General features: G+C 41.5%; 1 protein-coding gene across 1 annotated transcript in view; it reads right to left on the bottom strand.

Annotated features, from left to right (window-relative positions):
* cdh24b (cadherin 24, type 2b) overlaps positions 1-22557 on the bottom strand; it is a 139231-nt gene that overhangs the window by 60767 nt on the left and 55907 nt on the right. Inside the window, exon 3 of the mRNA XM_087178150.1 lies at positions 8096-8390. Coding sequence (XP_087034276.1) covers positions 8096-8390 — 295 coding nt within the window. The remainder of the gene's footprint in view (positions 1-8095; positions 8391-22557) is intronic.

Genomic DNA, 22557 nt, shown 5'->3' on the forward strand with positions numbered 1-22557 from the left:
TCCCCCCTCCCCTTCCCTCCATCACCCTTAAATGTCTCATGTAACGAGTCTTTGATAGAATCCTCACCGCAGCACTATCTCCTCTGTCACGAGTGCTGCAAAGCGCCTTGGTAAATATTGAATTGTCAAGTAAATATTGAATCCATGATTGACTGAACAACTCAATCTGAAGACTGAGCTGCTATGAGGAGCAGACACTCATCGGGCAGCTGATAGGATTACTAAACAGTGCCCGTCTCCATCAAACCCCTCTCCTTGGGCCGTGCTCTGCCAGGCTGCTGGCAGGGTCATTACTCTAATCTGAATTAAACAATTCAGCACAGGAGGAACTTTGATGTTTGGAAAAACCTTTACGAGGGGGATGGAGAGGACCCTCTGGCCAAATTTGCTCCACATTTTTAAAACTAACATTTCTAAACTAACCAGTTTAGGGGTGAATTATTTAAAGTAATACTGGTCTTTTCTGGCAAATTCTGGCAAATTCAAAAGTTTTCCTGAAAGCAATTCTCCTTGCTTTTAAAAGCAAGAGTGCTCTTCAAAGTAGAACTCATTTTCCAGGGGCAGAGCGGAGTTTAAATGGAGATTAGAGTACTTTTGTACATACAAACTGTTTCCTAGAGACACTCACTGGCAGCCATGCTCTGAATTACAATCTCAGACAGTAATTGTCACTCCAACATGTCACTGCAATATGAGCGCAACACCCCCAACCACCGCCACCCGCCCTTATCTCTGCTCTTACATCTTATTTCATTTCTATTCCAAGCACTCCTGTCACACTGAGCATGATCCTTCTGCAGTCACAGGAATATTATCAGGTCACTGTGGCTGTGACATGCACCTCTCTCGCCACCTTTTAAGTAAGAATGAATTTATTAAGAATGGCAGATCATTTTATCATCCACTATCATTCCTTATTTATATTATTTCTTATTTATATATTTTTTTTAAAAGGTCCCACATTTTACACACTGTTTTATTTGAAGTGTCGATCCATTAAATGATATATTTGTGGTTTTAAGAACCAAAAACCATCTCAATGTAGTTTTACATCTCCTCTCTCAGGCTTCTCTCTGGAGCTCTAAACGACAGGTCAGTCAGCCAATCAGAAGAGAGGAGGCTCTGAGAAACCAAATCCTGCAAGATGGTGGCTCCAGGTGGGCGGGGCTTGGGACATGGCTGAGAGCGGTGACTGCTTTGTTGTGACATCACAAAGTTAAAGAAGTCCTGACGGCTCATTTACAGGTTCAGTTTCTAAATACGGCTATGTGTGCATTTCTCCGTGGATGGAGCACTTTGATACGTTAACAGTATTAATGTAGAACCTAAACCTGATCTATAATCAAAAGAAAATGGAGATCTACCTTTACACAATATGGAACCTTTACGTTCTACAGCTTAAGTCTCCAGAATCAACTTTTGTTGGATAGTTTTTACCTTGGATGTCATGGTGGTTACATTTATTAATTTCGAAGAATCCGCCATTCCTGCTACAGTAAAAGAATTTCACAGTTTATTGCTTCACAAACCGAGGGCTCTATTTTCCTGACACTCGGCGCAGGCACAAACAAGAGGTGCGAGTGCAGTGCTGGCGCAGGGGTGTGTGTGTGTATGTGTGTCCGACTAATTTTGGTCCACGGTGCAATGTGGAAAAAGAGGCTCGAGCGATATGAATACGTTATTAGTGGGCGGAATAGATTATTTGCAGGTAGGAGCCGGGCCGGGTTTTCCGGTTACGGCCAATCATGTCGTGCTTCTCGTCCTGTTTAAAAGCAGGAAACAGTTTCCTGATGAGCTGAGAGGAAAAGTCCAGGCTGCTGAAAAAAAAAAAAAACTGCTGCTGCTTTCTCTCTCCAGAAAAAGAGCAGAATGTACTCGACTCAAATGTGAACAGACAGCAACCCTAATAGGCAGATTATGTCTTTCCTTTTCCATAGTACAATAAAAACTGTTTTTATTTGTACTCTCTTTTGTATGCTAAAGTGATTAAATATGTTGGATCCAGTTAGTAATATCTCTATGATATACATTTATATGCACATAATCAAGCAACAACTGCAAATAACAGAGATAAAAACAATAGGCTGTTTAAGCCATTTACATGATTACATAACCTGAGCGCTCCCCATAATAAGAATAACCATATTATCATCATAATAACCCGCACTGTTTTGACCCGTGTATAATTACAAGCCGCACATCCCTTAAATTAGAGACTACAGATGGAACATACTGTCTGTACTGTCTGTCTCATTCCTGATGGCTACAGGTATTTCTTCAAGACAAGGGGGGGGGGTTGGGCCTCACACATCCTGCAAGCAGCTGTGCTAGTGGAGACAGTATTGTTAAAAAAATAAAAAATAAAAATCTCCCATTAATCTATCCATTACTGATTCTGTCTGCATTGCATTTAAATTATATTCCCATTTGATTTTTGGGGTTTGGGAGAAGTGCGTGAAGGAGCGTGCACATCCGCCAACTCCAGCCATGAAATTTTCTCTACGTGGTATGAGCAGGCGGAAACAGAGATGCAATTTCATGCTAAAAAGAGTAATAAAATTGAACAGCACCGCCTGACCTGGCTGCTCCCGACAGAAAGTGGAGAGCAAGTGCATTTGAGCACTCATATAAAACTTTTACAAAAACCATATAATGCACTTTTTAACATTAATTTTTGTTTTGTATATTGTGGTTTAGTGCTGTTTCTGTATCCCACTCTGATACACAACAGTGTTTTTTATGAGACTGCTGAGGAAAAGCATGTGACCTACATATAAAAGGAAGTATAGCAGAAAAGATGTCCTTCGGTTTGTCCTGCTTTTAGCTTACAACTGCACTGAAGAAACTATAGCTGGGTTTTACAATCTGAAAAAGGGCAACCAGGAATCCCCAGGTGCTTGTATTCTGACTCATGCTACATGAATATAAAGCTCTGTAGAATCAGCGCAGGTGGGGATATTTCACTTTCCTCCCTCCTGCTGTTGCAATCCGGTTTGCCAGATTTCTACCATTAATAAATGTTTGCAGAGTGGCTCTCAGAATACTCTGCCTTTGCAAAGCCTTGAGAAAAACACAGAAAAGATGAAAAGGACCTCTTATTAACATATCATATGGACATGCATCACCAAAGTGTTTATTCATTAGACCTACAGCAGGTTAAACTCTTTTTTTACTTAATTCTAGTACATTAAATGCTATAATTTGGCCCGAGGCACAAGGAGTGTCTCATTTTGAATGCAATATCAGCGCGGCTCATTAAAAATGAAACTGCCAGTGTAATACCACAGTATTGTGAGTGAATGCAAACCAGCCTGAATATTGGCCCATTCCATGTGAAATGAAATCTCACCTTGTGTGTAACCACAAGTCATGAAGGTGTTGATGAAAATGTACTTGATTGTGATAATTTACCACAGAGTTTAGCAATGAGGGAATAAAATGTATCACCTCTAATAGTATCTTAATAATTTGTTGTTGTTGCACATGAGAGGTCTTATTCTGTTTGTGTTCGCTGCTTTTACAACCCGTGAACCAATAACTTCAGCGGTTATGACTAATTAAGCAAGATCAAAAATTCACAGAACATCTTATGATATTACGTATTATGTATTATTATGTATTATACTGGAGTTTAACATCCTAAAAGTCAGTTAATCTGCTTCATCACGTTAGTACGTGTGTGTGTGTGTGTGTGTGTGTGTGTGTGGTTTGATCAGATTAGACTGACAGTGACGAGACGACCTACCAACTGTCACCAGATTCCCATTCAAATGTCTCTAAATCCTGACACGCAGAAGTATGTGACCAGAGTAGATTAGAGTGACGACATCTCCACTGAAACCATAAGGCCGGTGTTTTTTGTTTTGTTTTTCCAGCAATGGCGACAATGGAGACGGCGAACAGCTCCAAACACTGGGTGACCGGCAGCATCCGTGCTGCAGAGTTGTAGCGCCTTTAGTTTTGTAAGGTAAGAAGTTGACATCAGCCACAACTATCACAGGATATTAACACTATGTTTTACAGCGTTTGAGCTCCTTACCATCCAGCAGATTAACAGATTAACAGACTTTACTAGCTAGCTAATGTACGTGAAAACAGACCAGAGCTGAATGTTATTTCACCAACAGGATTAGTGTTGTGAAATGATTTAGGAAATATTAACAGCCGCCATATTACAGGGTATTTTATGGACGTTAAATTAGTATTAGAAACATGTCTGCTGCAGAGGCTTCATCGTAAGCCAGGTAAGGCTCCTGGCTTACGATGTTTAGTACGGAATAGCATTAGGAGCTTGGTAGCGTTGAAATAGCGATGTTCAGTCATGCGCAACATAATGTGATGGTGAGTGTTGGCTGGCGAGGATCATATTGATGTAGACTATTTAAAATATAATAACGAAAACATATTGATAATGAATAGTTTTTTTCAGTTTACAGGCTGTGTGGTAAATAACTGATTACACTGAACACTAGAATATTATTCTATATATTATTATTATTTTAGTTGTTTAATCTTTATTTTACCGGACTCTCAGTCTTTGGCTGAGTCTTTTTACATCAGGGAACCTAACATGTTGTGTCATTAACTTACTAACAGGTGTTATTTAATAATATAACAGGCTCCTGCAGGGTAACACTCCTCACACTCGTCCCCCTCCCCCAACATCATTAAATGATTTTCATTATGTTCGCAGTGTCGCAGTCTAGTGATTTGTTACAAGGTATGAGATGAGCAAAAACATCAGTGTACCTGAATGAATGGGGGCCCTTTAAGTAAGCTATATTAATAGAAGTGCTTAACTACTTCATTTAATTTAATGTACAGATCAATATTAATACTGGCATCTGAAAGTCAGATAATATTTTCATTCAATTAATTTAAAGATATATTAATATTTCAAACATCAGGCATTGATTTATCATCCACAGAACTTGTTTGCAAGGCTGTACAATTCATTAAAAGTAGTTGTTTGTCAGTAAATCCTGTTGGTAAACAATGGATCTGAATCACCCGCCTTGAACTACTGGAAGCCACATGGGTCACATGACCTGCTCTGGTTTTGCCCCCCTCACTGGAACCAGTGAGAAAAGCACAAACAGAAATACAGGATGTGAAATAATCGCTACTGTTCTAATTTTGGAAGAATGTATTATTATCATGTAGGATCCCATTACTCACAGTGAGAGGCTTTCAGGAGCTTTAAAGTTTTAAATTGGAGAAATTCATCTTTTTATGTACATTTATTTAAAAAGATTTAAATAATTCAGAATTTTTAATCTCACTTTATGTTGGACAGGAAAGAAGAGTACGTGTGTTTTGTTAGACATAAAAGCACTCTGTGATAAAAATTCATGCAAATGTGGAAAAAGTGAAATCATGGAGATTGCTGCATTCGCTGTGACCGCAGCGCAGTGATACGTGGCACGAATAACAACCATCGCTGGAGAAGAGTCCATCAAAATTCAGGATTTCAGCTGCAGCTAAGTCTGCAAAGTTGTTTTGATATTAGCTGCAGGATTCAGACTCCATCCACAGTTGTAAATAAACTGTCCCTCACTCAACTTTGTATTCTGAAAACGATCCATGCATTGAACCTATTGTATTGTATTCAAGCTATTAAACTCCAGCAGGTTTTCCCACTATACAAAACCCATTTATTGGTGATTCATTTTTGATGAAGGCTAAAAAGACGGTGTACAAAATGGTAATACACTTTGAATGGAATCCTAGCAGTGCTGTTTTGTATAATGGGCGTATAAGCTGCAGCTCTGACATCTACGGCAACATAACATACCTGTTGTATTTCAAGTATCAGTTTTTGTCCCACGTGAAGTGCTTTTCAGAACAGGTGTTTATATTACAATGCATCTACCAGAGGTTTCAAATGTCCAACGCTGAGTCCATTATTGGTTTAATTTAGCCTCCAACAAAAACAATATTTTTGCATTTTTTTAATATTTCACATCTCTCAGTGTAAGGGAGGTTTTCGTGCAGGCCAGACAGACTGCCATTTCAAAGCTCTGGAATAAAACACATTCAGACACTTAGGCCCTCTGAGATAGAAATAATAAAACGCACTGTCTAGCTGTGGTCAAGTGGGACATCCATCATTTTGGAGCCTGACAGCTGTGACTGGCTGGGACTTTTTTTTTTTCTGATTAAACAACAAACCAATAAAATACTAGAGCCTCAGTTTGTTTATGGAATGTGACTCCAATAACCTGCTCAATCAAGTTCTGTGCGAGAATGGGATCAAATTCTAATCCCAGCTATTGAAATTATTCTTATTTTTTATTATTTCTTTTATTATTTTGTTTTACTTAATCACAGTATATAAAGGAAAAGAGTGAGAGGTATGAGAACTGAGTGTGTCTTGAGTTCAGGCCAAATTAGGATCATGAGACAAATGAGCCGCCAGGAACCTTCCCACAAATCCAGGTCCTGTAATTATGTTACCTCATGTTCAGTTTTGCGCAGAGGTTACCTGGTCAAGCTATAATAACAGTGCCTCAATGTTGTCTTGCTAAATCTAAAGATTAAATGTAATCATCCTTATATCATGAAAAATGTATCTGTCTGGATGGCAGATGGCATTGCGATAGCGATTTATTCATGCTATAACTGTGGGACAGATGCAACAAACAGGGTTTCTGCAGACAAGTGAGCAAGACAGATCACAGCAGAAAGTTCAGATGATCAGATTATGAAGAAGCTTCGGGCAGATTTCACTGCAGATAAAACTACCTTATGTATACAAATTCATTTTTTTGGTGGGTAAAATTATATGGGAATTTACCATTTAACATAAAAGCCGCGTGAATGTACATTAAGATTTAAATAATCATGTGAATACATGAAGTAAAATATATTACAAAACCACATTTCAGATATTTTGTGAGAAAGTGTTGAGAGTGTTGTAGTTTATTTATATTATTTCTATTCAAAACACCTTTTATTTTCCCTCCAAAGTCTGTTTCTATTCCAGGATGGCTTTTTTTTTTTTTTTTAACAGACACATATTGTTTTATAATGTCACTTTTTATGACAGTGAAGTTGTCATCAGTATCAATCACATCAGCTCTCAGCCTCCCAACAGGTTAACCAGCTGCCAGAGAGCAGGAAACATTTGGCAACAAAACAAACGAGAGAGACTTTGACTGTCGGAAAACACTTCATATTTACTACAGCACCCTACATTTGCTGTCCATCATTTTATTTGAGAGTCTGAATTATGAGTGTGCACAATATAATGTCCTCTAAAGTTTCCAAGAAAGCAAAAAGGGAGCTTTTCTGCCAAACAATAAATGCAACATGTTACATTTTATAGATGTGAAGATTACAGTTGTGTGAAACATAAGCTGTCAGGGATAATGAAGACTTCTGATATCTCATGTTACTGCTTAGTATAAATATAACTACTATAATTAGAAGTTAATTAATGAACAAGGGATTGATTTTTGGACAAAGCTTCTTTGTGTTGTGTGTCTTTCTCTGAGAACACTGTAATCATCAGCTAGCTGCTGATGCTAACACTAGCTCTTCACTTCATTGCTAAGTAATAAATCTAAGCTAAGATAGTTAGCTGGCTCAGGTAGCATGTGCAGCCGTGTGAAGGTGGATAAAAGAAGAGGTTAGTTGCTGTACTGTAGCTGTGTTTATTTACCAGCCAGTTGGAGGCTGTAGGTTGGTCTGCTGCAAGGCTGAGAGCAGGTGTGATTGGCTGAAAGCTGAGGTGGGCGGGCACTGGTGATATTATGAAATAAAAATAAATAACTTTTAATAATAATGAGAAATAATGAATTTAACAGCGCTGCTGATGCTAACACTGACTCTTAACTTTATTGCTAAGTAATAAATTATTATGATATTTTTTATTATAAATATCATGACATCATGAAATAAGAATAATTAACTTATGAGATGAGATAATGAATTCATTTTTTATCAGTTCTTAAATTATTCGATAACTTATTGGTTCTTTTTTATATTGTAATTGATTTATTCATTTGATTATTCACTCCGTGTTTTATTTAGTAAATAAGGCCCCAAGTAAATTCTAAACCCACCTTCCCACTGCCCACCCAAGGTCCCTTACCTATATTTGCCATCTCAGGCACGGTGGCGCTGTAGGGGCCTTCATCAAAGACAGGCGGGTTGTCATTGATGTCCTGTACACGGATTATGAATTGTGACGAGGGCTCCAGGGCACGGTCGGTCTGCCTGTCGGTGGCCGTGGCGATGAGGCGGTACTCGTCCTTCTCCTCACGGTCCAGTGGCTTGGTGACGTGGATGTTACCCGTCTTCTCGTCTATCACGAAGACCGAGCCCGCCCCCTCGCCTCGCAGGACATACTTTGTGCGTCCATCATTCCTGTCCATGTCTGTGTGGAGCTAGGTGAGAGGAGATGGCAAGAGGAGTGACGAAAGGAAGGAGGGAAGGCAGACGAAATGGAAGCGTGAAGGGGTAAATGTGTGGAAATAGAAAAGTGAGAGTGGTGTGGAAGGTAAGAACAGACAGGAGCAAAAAGGGTGGGAAAGAAAGACAAGAGTAAACACCAGTTAAAAATTAAGTTTGATTTTTTTTTTCAGACAGGCAGTGAAGACAAAACAAGCAGATTATCCTCTGCATGCCTCCAGGATATAATAAATTTAAACAGAGGCAGACAAAAGAAATACACACAATACCTTCCTCTCTCTCAACCACACTTTCATCCCATTGTACTGCCTCATCTCGCTTTTCCTGCAGTACGAGTAGTTATGAACCAGGATCTACTTAATCTCAATGATATCCACAACACATGCTCGCTCTTAGAGCCTCTGTTCACTTCTCCAGCAGCTGTCGACGACGACGAGAGCTTGCTAGTCCGTGCACATGCAGTGGCCTGGCTATTTAATGAAAGCACCGAATCAAAGGAATAATGAACAGTAGGCCAATCAATTATTCCCCAACTAAAAGGTGTGTATGAGGGAGAGTTGGAGGTGTGCATGGCAGTGGGACATGCTGTATCGATCACAGGCCTGTGTTGAGCTTTATTGGATCAGGGCCCAGCGGGATGGCAGAGCGACCGGCGTCCTCTCATGCAGGGAGAGGTAATATCAGGGAAGGCTCCTCACTGTCCTCCATCCCCAACGAGAGAGACACGCCGGCGGGATGCACCCGGCACATCAAGATTCAATCTCATTACCCCGCACCTACGTGGATCGAATAGCAACTGTGACAAAAAAGAGTGTTAAATTAGCCCCCACTTGCACAAAAGTGTGACATTGTGACTTTAGATGTAGAGAAAAGAGGAGAGAACCGGCTGGGGAGGGGACAGGGGGGTTAGCTAAGGAAAGCATTGTTGCGTGGCAACAGCTAAGCACATTTACTAAATGTAATGAGAATGGATACTGTGAGTCGAAATGTTCATTTACTTTGAGGATCGCCATTTTTCAAGGGGGGAAATAGCACGGATACGCCAGCTTCCCGGGGGGTAAATGATAAGTGCGGATGTTGACAAGGTTGTTTATGGCTAAGAAAAGCAATCATAAGTTCAGAGCGCCTTAAAGTTGAAAGCTAAAAGTGTGTGAACAATTTGGCACCTAGTCAAAAGTTAAACAACGCTTCACCTACAAAAGATCCCCTTATTTCAATGACAGTGCAAACTGGGAAATCTGAAAGCACTCTACATAAAAGATGCTGTGTGAGAGCATTATGCACTTAGGCAACTGGAAACAGACCTACAGCTGGTCTGAGGTCCTCTCTCCACATTCCCTGTAATGTAACTGAAGGGGAAGGTCCTTTAATCAGCTATGATACAACTAGCGTTAGCACATCTATGCTAGATCAGATTTTGGGTCTCAATGAACTGTTGAAAGTTGTCATGGTCTCAGCCTGGAGGCTCCAGGGTTTTGGTTTTTTGGACTTTTTTTGGACTTTCTCACTTCCTGTTTTATTTTGTAATTGGTTTCCTTGTGTGTCTCAGTGTTTTGCTTCCTGTCTTGGTCCTGTTTCTGTGTGGTGATTGTCTGCCCCGCCCTAATGTGTTTCACCTGTGTTCAATCACCCTTGCCTCCCTTGTCTATATAGTATCTGTGCTTCCCTTTGTCTGTGTCGGTTTGTCTGTTGATTTCTGGGTTTGTCCTCATCAGTTCACATCTCCTGTTCATGTCTGGTCGCAGAGCTGTTCACGTCTGGTTGTCCTCAGTCTGTTAATGTCTGCTTTACCCTCGGTCTGTTCATGTTGCCTGTTCCTGTTTCTTTAAGTTCCTGTGTTTCCCTGCTGTTCCTTGTGGTTCCCTGTGCTTGTTTTTTAAGTTCTTTTGTTTAATAAATCTGTCTGCACCGTCTCCCAAGTGTTGGCTGCATTTGGGTCCTACTTACCACTAACCCTTGACAAAAGTGACCATTTATGGAGGTGATACTCCACCCAAAAAATCGTTTACATGTCAATCATTTGTACCTGGCAAGCTTTAAAGGTAGCTGGAATGGGTGAGCCAACAGCCAAGTGGCTAAGGTGCAAACCACATGGGCGTAAGTTGCCCTGAGCAGCTAGTTGTGGTTTTAATTCTGGCCGGCCAGATTCTTTCTCCTTACTCTCTACCCCCTTGTCTGTCTTCACTTCCCTACCCAAGAAAGGCATAAAAATGCACCAAAAATAAACTCTGAAAAAAGCAGTTGTCACAAGAAAAAGGAGGCTGTGCTTATCTTTGACTCTTGGCCACTTGCGCGCTAATGCCCTTTGTGTGTAGGCCTTCTGCACAGCAGACATTCAGATTTATCACAGTAGGAAAAGCAGAGGTGGTGATAACATGAACAGTGGCTATATTCTATTCAAGTGTCCCAGTCAGCCATGACAGTGTGAGGGTGAGGCTGCACTTTCCATATTAAGACCCTGAAACTGAAGCAGCCAGATTCATCCATCATTAATTGTATAATTTAAACATGTGCTTCCCTACTGTGACATGTAAAGATGTCCATACAAAAAAAAAAATCATCCAGAGCTGTACTCACAGTTACTACTGATCTATAATCAGAACCTGTCTGCACACCTGCCCCTCAATCCCCTCAATCAACCATTCCCTGTATTTACCTGCCCACAACCAGCAGTCACTTCTTGTCTGATTTTTACCTGCCTACTTCTCTTCCAGACTCGGTTGCCCCTGCTGACTCACTCCCTCTCTTCTGAACACTAAATACTTTTAATTCACTTTCATCTTTCCTGCTTTTCTGTGCTCCTAAGCCCAGACAACATGTACCCGAGCTGTGACAAGGTTTGTTATTTATGGCAGAATTAAGACCTGGATATGAAGATTCAAATTAATTACACAGCGTCTATATTATGACTGAGACACAGTGTATTGATCCATGGCATCCACATGTCAATCAGTCTCCAGTGACAACTTGTGATTGGATTTCACTGCCCAGCACAAATATGTTAGTGCACCAGCCATAGTGAGAGTAAAGTAGACAAATGACCTCCCGGTGCACCACTCGCAGGCAGCCCAGGTACAATAAACACACCTGGCACAAGCAGCGTTGCAAACAATAAGACGGATATTCTGGTGTATGCCTGTCTTTCATTTTATGTCAGGATGACACAAGGAAATGTAAAATGTCCAATCAGTGGAGGGAGCGTGAAAAAGAGAGTGAGGCAAAAGATAACAAAGAAAACACACCTCACACATCACTAACCACAGAAAAATCTAGACGCACACAGCCGACAGTGGGCCAATATCTACAGTACCATGGCAACCTGCAGCTAAGCTTCACTCATATTACGATGTCATACAACCATAATTCAGGTTGGCCTCCCACAACTGCACGGTGACACACTGTCACTCCTCTTACAAGGAGGGCAAGCTGAGGACCGACCTTTGCTTTGGTCACCAGTGCACCTGCGTAGGTTTGAAGGGTTTCTTATTAAACCTGTTGTGTGCTGCTGCAGCCAGGTGGGTCACACGAGTTCACTGAGACTTGTTTACATTTCGACTTACACTGAGTTTGGGTTTCTTCTCATCCTCTGTGGAGGCCAACCGGGGCCAATTGGCCAAAACACCCGGCTGGTCAGGACCAACATGGGAGCTTGGTTCCGCGCTCTCCTTAACGAAGAGCCATTAACAGTCAAAGTCTTAACGGCCCTGCAGCTTAATGAGGGGACTTAACGAGCTTCTTAATGAAGCCCCGGCCATCATTACCACAGTGAGTGGTGGCAGCGCTGATTGAAAGCATTGCTCAGAGTCACTGTGGAGAAGGAGAACCCAGCCTAAGGAAACCAAATCCATTTAAGGCCAACCTCTCACCCTTATCTGTCCTTCCAAGATTAATAGGGAAGTATAATAAGGAAAACGCACTTAACCAGATATAATGGTTACAGATATTTTATGGTTACAGAGGTGGCACAGCTATGGGATATCTTCCAGCCACCTGTCGGTGTGCAAAAATATCCAAACAATATTATAACACAACGGGCTATCACCATATTTCACATCCGCTTAACGTGAATAATATGACATCTCATAACTCCTACATTTCATATCCCCAAGATATACTATCAAATATATTAAGAGCCAAACAATATGAAGCCACTGGCCACAAAAGCCAAATTTACTGATGTGTCACCTCTGCTTGGAGAGTGATTTCAGCCTGATAAGCTGCCATTTCCATTTTCCCTGGCGCCTCTTGTGTATGCAACACCCGGCCTCCCAAGGCTCCTAAATCTCTTCAATTACTTATATTATCATAAGGTAATATGCTTATACTCATATACTCAATTTCACATTTTTGCAATAACCATAAATCATCAAGCGAGGAGGAAAAATACTTTCTGCCAACCTCTAAATCACTTAAATAACTAATACCCCATATACACAATTTCACATTTCTGCCACACAATAAATCATAAAAACGCCAGGAAAATGTGTTTTTTTCCACAGCTGTGCATTAGCCTAATGAATGTGGATATTTTCCCCCACAAGTTCATATATGTGTGTGTGTGTGTGTGTGTGTGTGTGTGTGTGTGTGTGTGTGTGTGTGTGGTCGCTGTGGATATGTGAGGCGGACAGGGAGGGAAGTCATGTAGCAGGAAAAATTACAAAATGTGGGAAATCAGCTGGCAGCTCACATGAAACGCCAAGAGGCGTACAGCGGCATCGCAGGGGCGCCGCTGAGCCCTGCGATTGGCAGCGAGCTTCAATTCCCTAAACATATCAGGGAGAATTTGCAAGGGCACGCGGGCAGGTGTGAGAATATCCCCCCACGATCTCCTCTGGAAGCCCATGCAGGAAGCGAAGCTATTCATCTTCAGTGTGGCGACTTCAAAAGAACCGGAGGGCCTGCAGGACAACGGCAAACCCCGGCGGCCGCTTAAATTCCACACCGAGGCTGGGAGGAGGTATCGACGGGGGCTGGGACTGAGCCAGCTCTTTCATATCAGCTAGGCAGTGTCAAGCAGGGCAGAGGGGACAGGGTCTGCCAATCGATTTGGAGCAGGCTCAGCGACTCAGGGAGATGTCTGAGGAAACAGGCCGATCGGGGGAAAACGGTAGCGAAATTAATTTGGGACAGAGCCCATGTAGGTTTAGAGAGTCCGCTTGAAATGAAAGTGTTACTTGTGGCCAGCTTACCTGCCACTGAGATATCATTAGTTTTGCTTGAGGGTATGTGTAAGGGTATGTGATTGTGTGTGTGTGTGTGTGTGTGTGTACTGCACGTGTTTCCTACACAATATACGTGATCATTTTAACAACAGTCTTTCCAGGTTAGTGTTTGTGTGTGTAGGTGTGTGTAGGTGTGTGTGTGTTTCGGCCACAGTCTCCTTAAAGAAAGACGTGTAGTGACTCTCAGACTCCCTCTGCCCCGGCTCACCCTCTGCTTGGCACAGTCATTTTCACAGAATGTACAAGGAGCCAAAGCGTGACTAAGAACGTGTGTGTGTCCGTTTGTGTATTTGTGTACTTTGTGTGCGCCTCAAAGTGCCAGTGGCGCCTGACCTGGAGAGAAAAGAAACAGTTGAGCGCTGGCCAGGAAGTGAGGGGTGGTTAATAGAGCAAAGCACAAAGCCGAGGCCAACATCTACACAGCGACTATTAATTAAAGTCAACATCTCTCTGGGCCGGTTGTGATCAGCTCTGCCTCCGTCAGATGTCTCCACTCTGTCTCCCATCTGGAGAGCAATGGATCCCCGTCTGGACCTCAGGAGACCCGGATATACCACATAAACACACACGTATACAAACACAAACAAGGATGTGGACACAGGTATAGTCGGCTTGAATGATGTCCCTCGAATTCACGGGTGGGAAAACTGCATCAGTGCAATTCGTATTGAACAGGTAAGGGACTGTGTGAAAATGACTAGGGCTGGGAAAGAAGCTGAACCTTGTGTTTTATGTTACTTTTACTAGAATCTACGCAGCATTATTAATATTTTCTTCTTTCTCTTTCTTTCTCAAGATCTCCCCTAAAACCTCAACTTAACCTTCATGTTTAACAAAATCTTTTTCACATATTCATCAAATTGAAGATTCTTTAATGTTTTTAAGGACGTTGTTTTTATTGGGTCCAAATTTATGAAAAGTTTTCTAATAATTTCCAATACATTTCCTGGAAAGGACTATGTTATCTGGTAATACTTTGGGGGATAATCACATTCTCTTTGAAAGGAAAGCTTAAATTAATCCCAAGTAAAGATGCATTAGTTGTTATTATTAGAAACTTTATTCTTCATACACATTGTACTATATTCTTCTGTGGACATTTTTTAACAGGTTTTGTACGTTCACCTGCACCTACTGTTTACTAACTAAATCACATCTTGTGAATCACTGAAAAATAATTCAGAAATGATGTTCTTTTATAATAATAATAATAATAATAATAATAATAATAATAATAATACCACCAAAATTCCTCTACAACAAAAATGTGTTGTATTACAGCAATTGTGCACAACAATAGATTATGGCACATACAGGTGCACAGACTTGTGATTTTACCTCATAACAATTCAATAATTTAGGTAAAATGTTGTTTACAACCTCTCAGATCATCTGGCTGCTTGTCTCCCGCCCTGTCAGGCTCGTAGCTGTTCGTTTTGTCAGTATATCGTTATCAGAACTGAAATTCTGCCAAAACTATGAAACAAAGACAAGTTATAATTATCTTTTAACTTGAAAATTCTTTCACTCCAGTTCCAATGAAAACAATAATTGTCATGATGAGAAATCGACCCCTACGAGACGCAAACAAACTGTCATACCAAAGTGAAACATCCACAAGCAGAAAACGTATGCAAATGGGAGTTTCACCCAGGTGTGACACACATACGCGTCCACATGCATGCAAATCTCCACGCCTGCCCGACTCTAATCAATGCAGACACACATAACGAAAACAGCCTCCATTTATGCAAAGGCACACGATAAGGAACCCCTCACAGAAACAGAGGCAGAAACACAGCCAGCCTCTGAGGAGCAGTTGAGACTTCAGAAGACAGACCTTTGTTCTGCGACAAGTTTTAAATTCTGTCTGAACTTTCAATCAAACCCATTCTCGCAGCGGGTGTGGATCGGGAAATTCCCTTTTGTTCTGTGCTCACAGTAAAATGTCAAGACGGTATTGACGACAGTCTCCTCGCTCTCCTTGTCTGTTTGTCTTACAGCGAGACACGGTTTAAATATGTCATGAGCAGCAGCAGTTAATTGTTTAACATTGATCCACCATTGATTCAGCATTGGAGTTTGGTTAGCGTCGATTGCCTCTTTAATTCAGTTGTGGTGTGGACATGTTGCCCTGTTCTCGTTTGATCTAATTCAGTCTGTCTCTGGAGGGCACACTGTGTGGCCTCCACTTCATCACACACACACACACACACACACACACACACACACACACACACACACACACACACACACAAACACTGACTGCGAAATCCTTCTCTGTCACACTCACACACACACACACTTCCTCCCACTCACACACTTCCTAATAGAACATTCATTATTCATCATTATTAGACTTTTCCTTTATCACCATAAGCTGTTCAATGCTTCTCACCACTGTTCCCTTCCTCCGCAATACATTATTCAGGACAAAACTGTGCTTTTAGCCTCAGAGTATGCAAATCCCACTTTTGATTATCATAATCAGCTGATGTATGAAAGGGAGTGTGAGTGTGAGTGTGTGTGTGGCGGCTGGTCGGATGATTGTTTATGTTTTATTGCTTCAGCGCTCCACTCTGGTGGTGTACACTTCACATCATATTTTTAGCCGAGGGAGACGAGCTTGGAAAAGGCCACTGGAGGCTTAACTCACTGCTGTACATTTAAAGGGCAAATCGCCCACATATATGCCACCGCGTGCCACTGCCAAAAGGAATGGCTTTTACCATCGGAAAACCAAAAGTCTGTGTGTGTGTGTGTGTCTGTGTGCGTGTGTGTGTGTGTGTGTGCGTGTGTGTGTATATATATAAGGGAAGAGAGGTGTGCAGTAATGAAAGGGGATTTCAATCAGTCTTTATCATCTTTTTTCACTACGTTTTTAATAGTATCGAGTTTTTATGAAAGGATTGACACTTAGATGCACTGAATGGTTTATACATAAATTAAAGGGCCTATTTGTAAGTTTTATCTGCCGCCGGGAGCGGGTGGTGGTGATCGTCACTTGTCAAGAGCTTCAGCCATTGTTGTCTTTGTAATACAAGAGGTTATAAGGGGCTGAGATTGGAGGCTGCAGTGAGTCGCTATCAGAAAGTGAGGATAAAATGTATGGGGTGTACAGCATGTACTGTATGCTTTATTAATACTGTGTGTCACATCAGTTGAATTATCTCAGCATGTGTGTGTTTGCGCTGGCATGCCTCTCAGGATGCATTAAAAAATTAACCCATGTGTCTGCACGTTTCCGCAAGCTAAAGAGAAGGTTCCCTCCTCTCTCTGCCTTCTGTTTCCTCCTCTGCTGCTCTTCTGCTCCCATCTTCCTCCTCCTACTTCTTCCCCTTTGTCGCCCCCTTCCCATCGGGTGTCACCTATCACCCATGCCCTCCCCTGCCCTACTGCTCTCCTCCTCTGGCCTGCCCTCGTCATGCATCTCCTCTCTTCTGGGGCCAAAGACTTTGCCCTTTCTCCCGTGCTCTCTGCTACTTACACCAGCTGTTGTGCATAAATAATATCAATAAGCATGCAAAATTTTAATATATCTGTTTTTATTCCAAAGCTAGAGTAAACCATAGCAATCAGTATAATTCAAAGGTAGCTGATTTAGTTTTCGCCATGAATCAAAGTTTCAAGTTCTAGATGACCCAAAGCTTTGGCGCCAATAGCTGCATTTTTTCCCCAAAGGTTCAGTCTTTGTTGTTCCCCTAATTTTTCATCCAGCACCAGCATCAAATCAACATTTCAAACTTTGGTTTGTGACCAAATACCTGCAAAACTATTGACGCTCCCATCAGACCGTCCTCCCAAGAAAAACTACAGCAGTGGTCATTTCAGAAACGTGTTTATGTTCAAATGAAAAAGCTCTCTACAGGCCGCTGGAGTTATTACAGGTTATTATACAGTTATTAAACTTTTCATTTTCCAGCTGACACTCGTTGACGCTTGTTTTCTAACTTTAACCATGTACTTCTTACTGTAAGCATGACGACAGAGTCCTCTAACACTGCCCTCTGAGCAGCGCTGCATCTTCAGGGCAGACTGCAGACTACAGTGAGTTGCTATCGGAAAGTGACGAGACGGGACGGAGTGATGTGTAACAGTTTTGGACGCCACAGACAAATGGCAGCAGATGAGGAAACACTTGTATACATCGTTCTACAGGGCATGGACAAATTATCTGTTCTGTTGTTCAATTTGAAGGACTCTGTTAGCATGCTAACACAAATGCTGGACCAGTCCTCATAGACAAGTGTCGCCCTAAATAAGGTTTAAACCGCCATGTGTCGCTGCAGTAACACGACTGGCTTGATATCAACGGTTATGAAGCAGACGATTGGCATTTTCAGGGGAGGGGTGGTTTTGTCCGTCCTGTGATTCATTTTCTTTACAATGAGTATTACAGACTCAGAGCGCTGCTAGCACGGCTGTAGGCCTTTGTTTGAATTCAACTAAAGCGACCAGAGAAGACTGATGTATGATATGTGACTAAGTGAAACATGCTCTGATTCAGTTACCACATTTATGTTGCCAACACTGCTGCTTTTACTGCTGGAATCTAGTCTGAAAGAAATTAAAGCTCGCAGCTCCAAAGCTTGTCAAACTAACCCCTAATTCATGACGGCACTGTGTATAACACTACACTGATTAAAGCAAATATTACTAGTTTTCCAGTCACTGTGCTGTAGTGTGATTTAATACTTTCATATTGATAATGTGTTGATTATGGGCCATAACTGGGAATAACCAAGCTGAGATTGGTTGTGGGCAGATTCGCTGTAGCACTTAACTCGGCTACAGCAGTCAGTCATGTGTGGCAAGACACTGGTAACCTATTGTGCTGACATTCAAATCAGTTCAAATCAGACGTGTTAAGCAGCAGTGATGACTAACTAACCAGATCCTGTGCGTCACCTTACAACCCTTGCCTCCTTTCCTTCCCTCTCTCACTCTCTCTCTCTCTCACACACACACACACACTCTCTTTCTCTCTGTGTCACATGACTACTTCTCCTCTTTCGCATCCTCTGCCCTCCTCGCTCGTCCATGCCCTCCGCTCCCTGACTCACAAGCTCCTTCAGGGCCACAGAGAGAAGTGGCCAACGCATAAATATTAGCTCAAGGTCACGGTCACAGAGCTCATACTGGGCTATGCATAATCATGAATTCAGCTCCTGCAAAAAGCCTCTTCACTTCACATACTCCCTATGTCACATTAATGCTCACTGGCTAGAAACGCACTGTATTTCCCTCCACTGACACGGCTAACCTTGAAGGGTTAACCTCAGGTGATAATTCCACGCTCCAACTCCAATTTGCACTTTATTTTCTGTTACTACATTACCCTGGGTTGTTGAGGTTACACACACATACCAAGCTGCATTTCCAGGGTTATCTACAACAGCATTTTTATTTCAACTTGAAAAAGGCGCAGATGTATTCTAAGAGGTTCATATACTCTCAGAGATAAAAATTGTGCCATTCTCACATCTGGGGGAATGATGCTTTAAATTCAGATGCTCGCTTTGCTGATTTGTTCAACATTATCCCAAGATGAAACACGGGGGTATAAAGAGAGAAGGAAGATTGGAAGTAAAGAAGAGAAAGGAAGCCTGTGTTTCCTTTGAATTCCATCTTTAATAGACTCCACAGATTCTCCTCTTTTCATCCTCTTCTTTTCCCCTTCTAGCCTTGTTCCCTCAGTCATCCCGTCTATTATTTTCTCTATGTGATCCTGCACCCACTCAGCACTGAGGCACATTTGAATGTGGCCTCCACAGGGGCTTGAAATAACATGGTATTTAACTGCTTTCTCCATTCTCTCACTCTCTCTCCCTTACTCTCTTGTATTTCCCTCCGTGTAAACCCTGCCTGTTCCTGCGCTGATGCCCCTGATTCCCAGCTGCCTCTTTTCATAACCCTCTCTCTCTCTCTCTCTCTCTCCGGTCTTCCTTTCTTCAGCTCGCTTCAGGCCTTTATGGGCTGTGAGGTCAGCTTTAGAAACGTGTGTGATCTCTCACTCCTTCTCCTCCTCTCTTTTTCCTCTAACTGCCTCACACGTTCTCCCTCTCTTCCAATTGTAAGCCATTAACCTTTCCTCACTTTCAACCACTCACTTTTTCCCTCATATCCATCCTCTGTATATCCACATGCTATTAACGCTGCCCTCACTGTACTGAACATCCCTCTCTCTTTTTTTTAATCTCTCTGGTTTTACCCCTCTTCTTCTGCATCATCCCTCCTTGGTCCTGCATGACACTCTTGCTCTCTTCTCTCCGCTGTCTTGTTATCCCCCTCCTCTCTCCTCCCTCCCTCCCTCCCTCCAACACTGTAGTCTCACTCTCTAATTGCTGTCTCACCCCTGCTGTGCTCGGACCCGCAGGCTAAATGATTTCTACAGGGAGAGTAAGAGTGGAAGCACGTGAACACACAGAACTGTTTGCAAGGGGGGCATTTTTTTAATTATTATTGATGAGTTCTTTGTCAGAAGGTGCGTGTGTGTTTACAGATAGTGCTGCCCTCCTGTTGGCACAGTCACACGTTGATCTTATGTTTCATTTTTTATCTTTTGTGACTCTGTGCCGCTCTACTCTCTCCTTCTCTCAGTTTCATAAAGGACACTTTTATCTCAGTAACATTATCTATGACTTTGAAGCAGGACTTACAAGTATGTGCGTTCTGTGATGTGTTCGTGTGCAAACACAGTGTGGATTTTTACCAGTTTTTTGACATAAATATGTAGGTCACCCTCATTTCAAGTCATGATAGGAGATTACAGCAGCAGAGGAAGAAGTATCTTTTTTAGAAGTATCTTTCACCTACGTAAAAGTTGCAATAGAAAGAATATTTTTCTTCAAGGTACCATATTGTATAACAGTAGATGTCCATGTCTTTTTTGATTTTAAAGCAGATCTAGGTTCTATATTAATACACAGAGAAATGCACACAGCCTGTATTCAGAAACTCGGCCTGAAAAAAGACAAACCGTCAGGACTTCTGTAATTTTGTGATGTCACACAACAAAGCCGTCGCCGCTCTCAGCCATTCACCAAGCCCCGCCCACTGTTCAACATTGCAGGATTTGGTTTCTCTGAGTGTTTTAGCTGAAATCTGCTATTTTTTTTATTAGATCACTCAGAAAACAGTGAGCCAATCAGAAGAGAGGCTCAGATCCTCTCTTCTGATTGGCTCACCGACCTGTTGTTACTAGAGCTCCAAAGAGAAGCCTGAGAGAGGAGAGGAATAAAACTACATTGAGATGTTTTCTGGTTCTTAAAACCACAAATATAACATCCGTGTAAAATATGTGGGACCTTTAAGTAAATGTGTAAAAATATGACTTTGAGCATTTACTTAAAGTTATAAGATTTCAGTTGTGGTTGATTGAGGTGAAACCTGTGGTTACTGCTGGTAACTCCCAGCGTGCCATTTGAAAATGACACATTTATCAATCACTGGGGGCACAAAATGCTCTTTGAAAACCTACTCAACTTGAGATCTTAATAAAATGCTCTGAGTTTGTGTGAATTTGCTCCGGTGTGTGCATGAGTTGTTTCCTTTGAATTCCTTGTGTTGTTGAGTAAATCCTCTAATGCCTATAGCAGGAGAAATGTCAGCCATAAACAACATCAAACAACTAGCTTTGATATTATCAAAATGTTAAAAGATTATAAGTTTAAAGGGGTAATCCAGCAATTGAGTCATATATAGTCATTTCCATAAAGTTGCAAAAGAAAAAAAAGGGAGTGGTCAAAATCATTGCAGCAGAGGATGAATTATCCCTACTCTAGTCAAGCTTTAAAAAGACTGGGTACAGATACTACACTTCCCATGATGCAACTTTACAATGTCTTTGGTTAATGTGTTTAGTGTCCCAAGTCTATATCACAGACGTCCTGATAAAATTTGAGGTCTCAAGCCCAAGCTGAGTTATTTTCTCAGGCTTTAAGAAAGTTCTTCCATAGACATGGATTTTTTTTTTTTTTTTTTTACAGCTGTTTTCACAGTTTGATTGATGTGTTATAAAATTCATGTGGGGTGCATCTTTAAAGTGTCTATAAAAGATCAGAACCACACTCAGTATCCTGAATGTCCTCTTTCAGTATCATATGATCATATGTATAATAATAGTGTATTATTATCATAAAAATAATCACCTGTACGTGTTGTTGAATGTATATATTGCTGGGTAGTTTAATATACAAACATGCATCATATTGTATTTGTTGATATGTTTTGTATGTAAGGTAACTATAGCTTTGAAATGAATGCACTGGAGTAGAAGAATAAAGTCACATGAAATAGAAATACGAGTTAAGTAAAAGCGCTGTACCTCAAAAATTGCACTTGATTAAATGAACTTAATAACCTTCCACCACTGGCACGTAGCTAATGAGGAACGGGCTTTGCTAGAATGAGAGTCATAGACGAACACTGTGTGCACGCACACGTACACAGTTTCAAACACCAGCACTAAACTTCCTGTGACAGCCTCCCTCTCGCTTTGCATCACACCGCCAACTTCCTGCGAGCGCTTTCGCAATATCATGTGTGCACACGTTGCACCCAGAGGCGCCGCGCAGAGGCACAGGAGTTATCAATAACAGAACGGTCAATAACCGTGTTATTTATACATCTTTAGAGGGCCTTGGGCAGGAGGAATCCTTTAACTTCATTTTGCAGAGCAATTTTCAGCAGTGAATGTTAATGAATGATTCCACATAATACGAAAGCTAAGTATGTGCTACTCGGAGAATTGGTTGGTATTGTTCGCCGTGTCACAACCTGAAAGTATTTAATTACTGCTTCAAATTGACATCTACATATTTTATATTCACACCGTGCTGCAGAGTGAGTGTCATGTGTGGCAAAGACTATAATGTTAATTGTGTAATACAGGCACATTTCACTAACTATGAATTATGTA

This window comes from Seriola lalandi, unplaced genomic scaffold (assembly GCF_002814215.2).
Source record: "Seriola lalandi dorsalis isolate HSWRI2012SDOR001 ecotype SW California unplaced genomic scaffold, Sedor1 jcf7180002054677, whole genome shotgun sequence".
Lineage (NCBI taxonomy): Eukaryota > Metazoa > Chordata > Actinopteri > Carangiformes > Carangidae > Seriola > Seriola lalandi.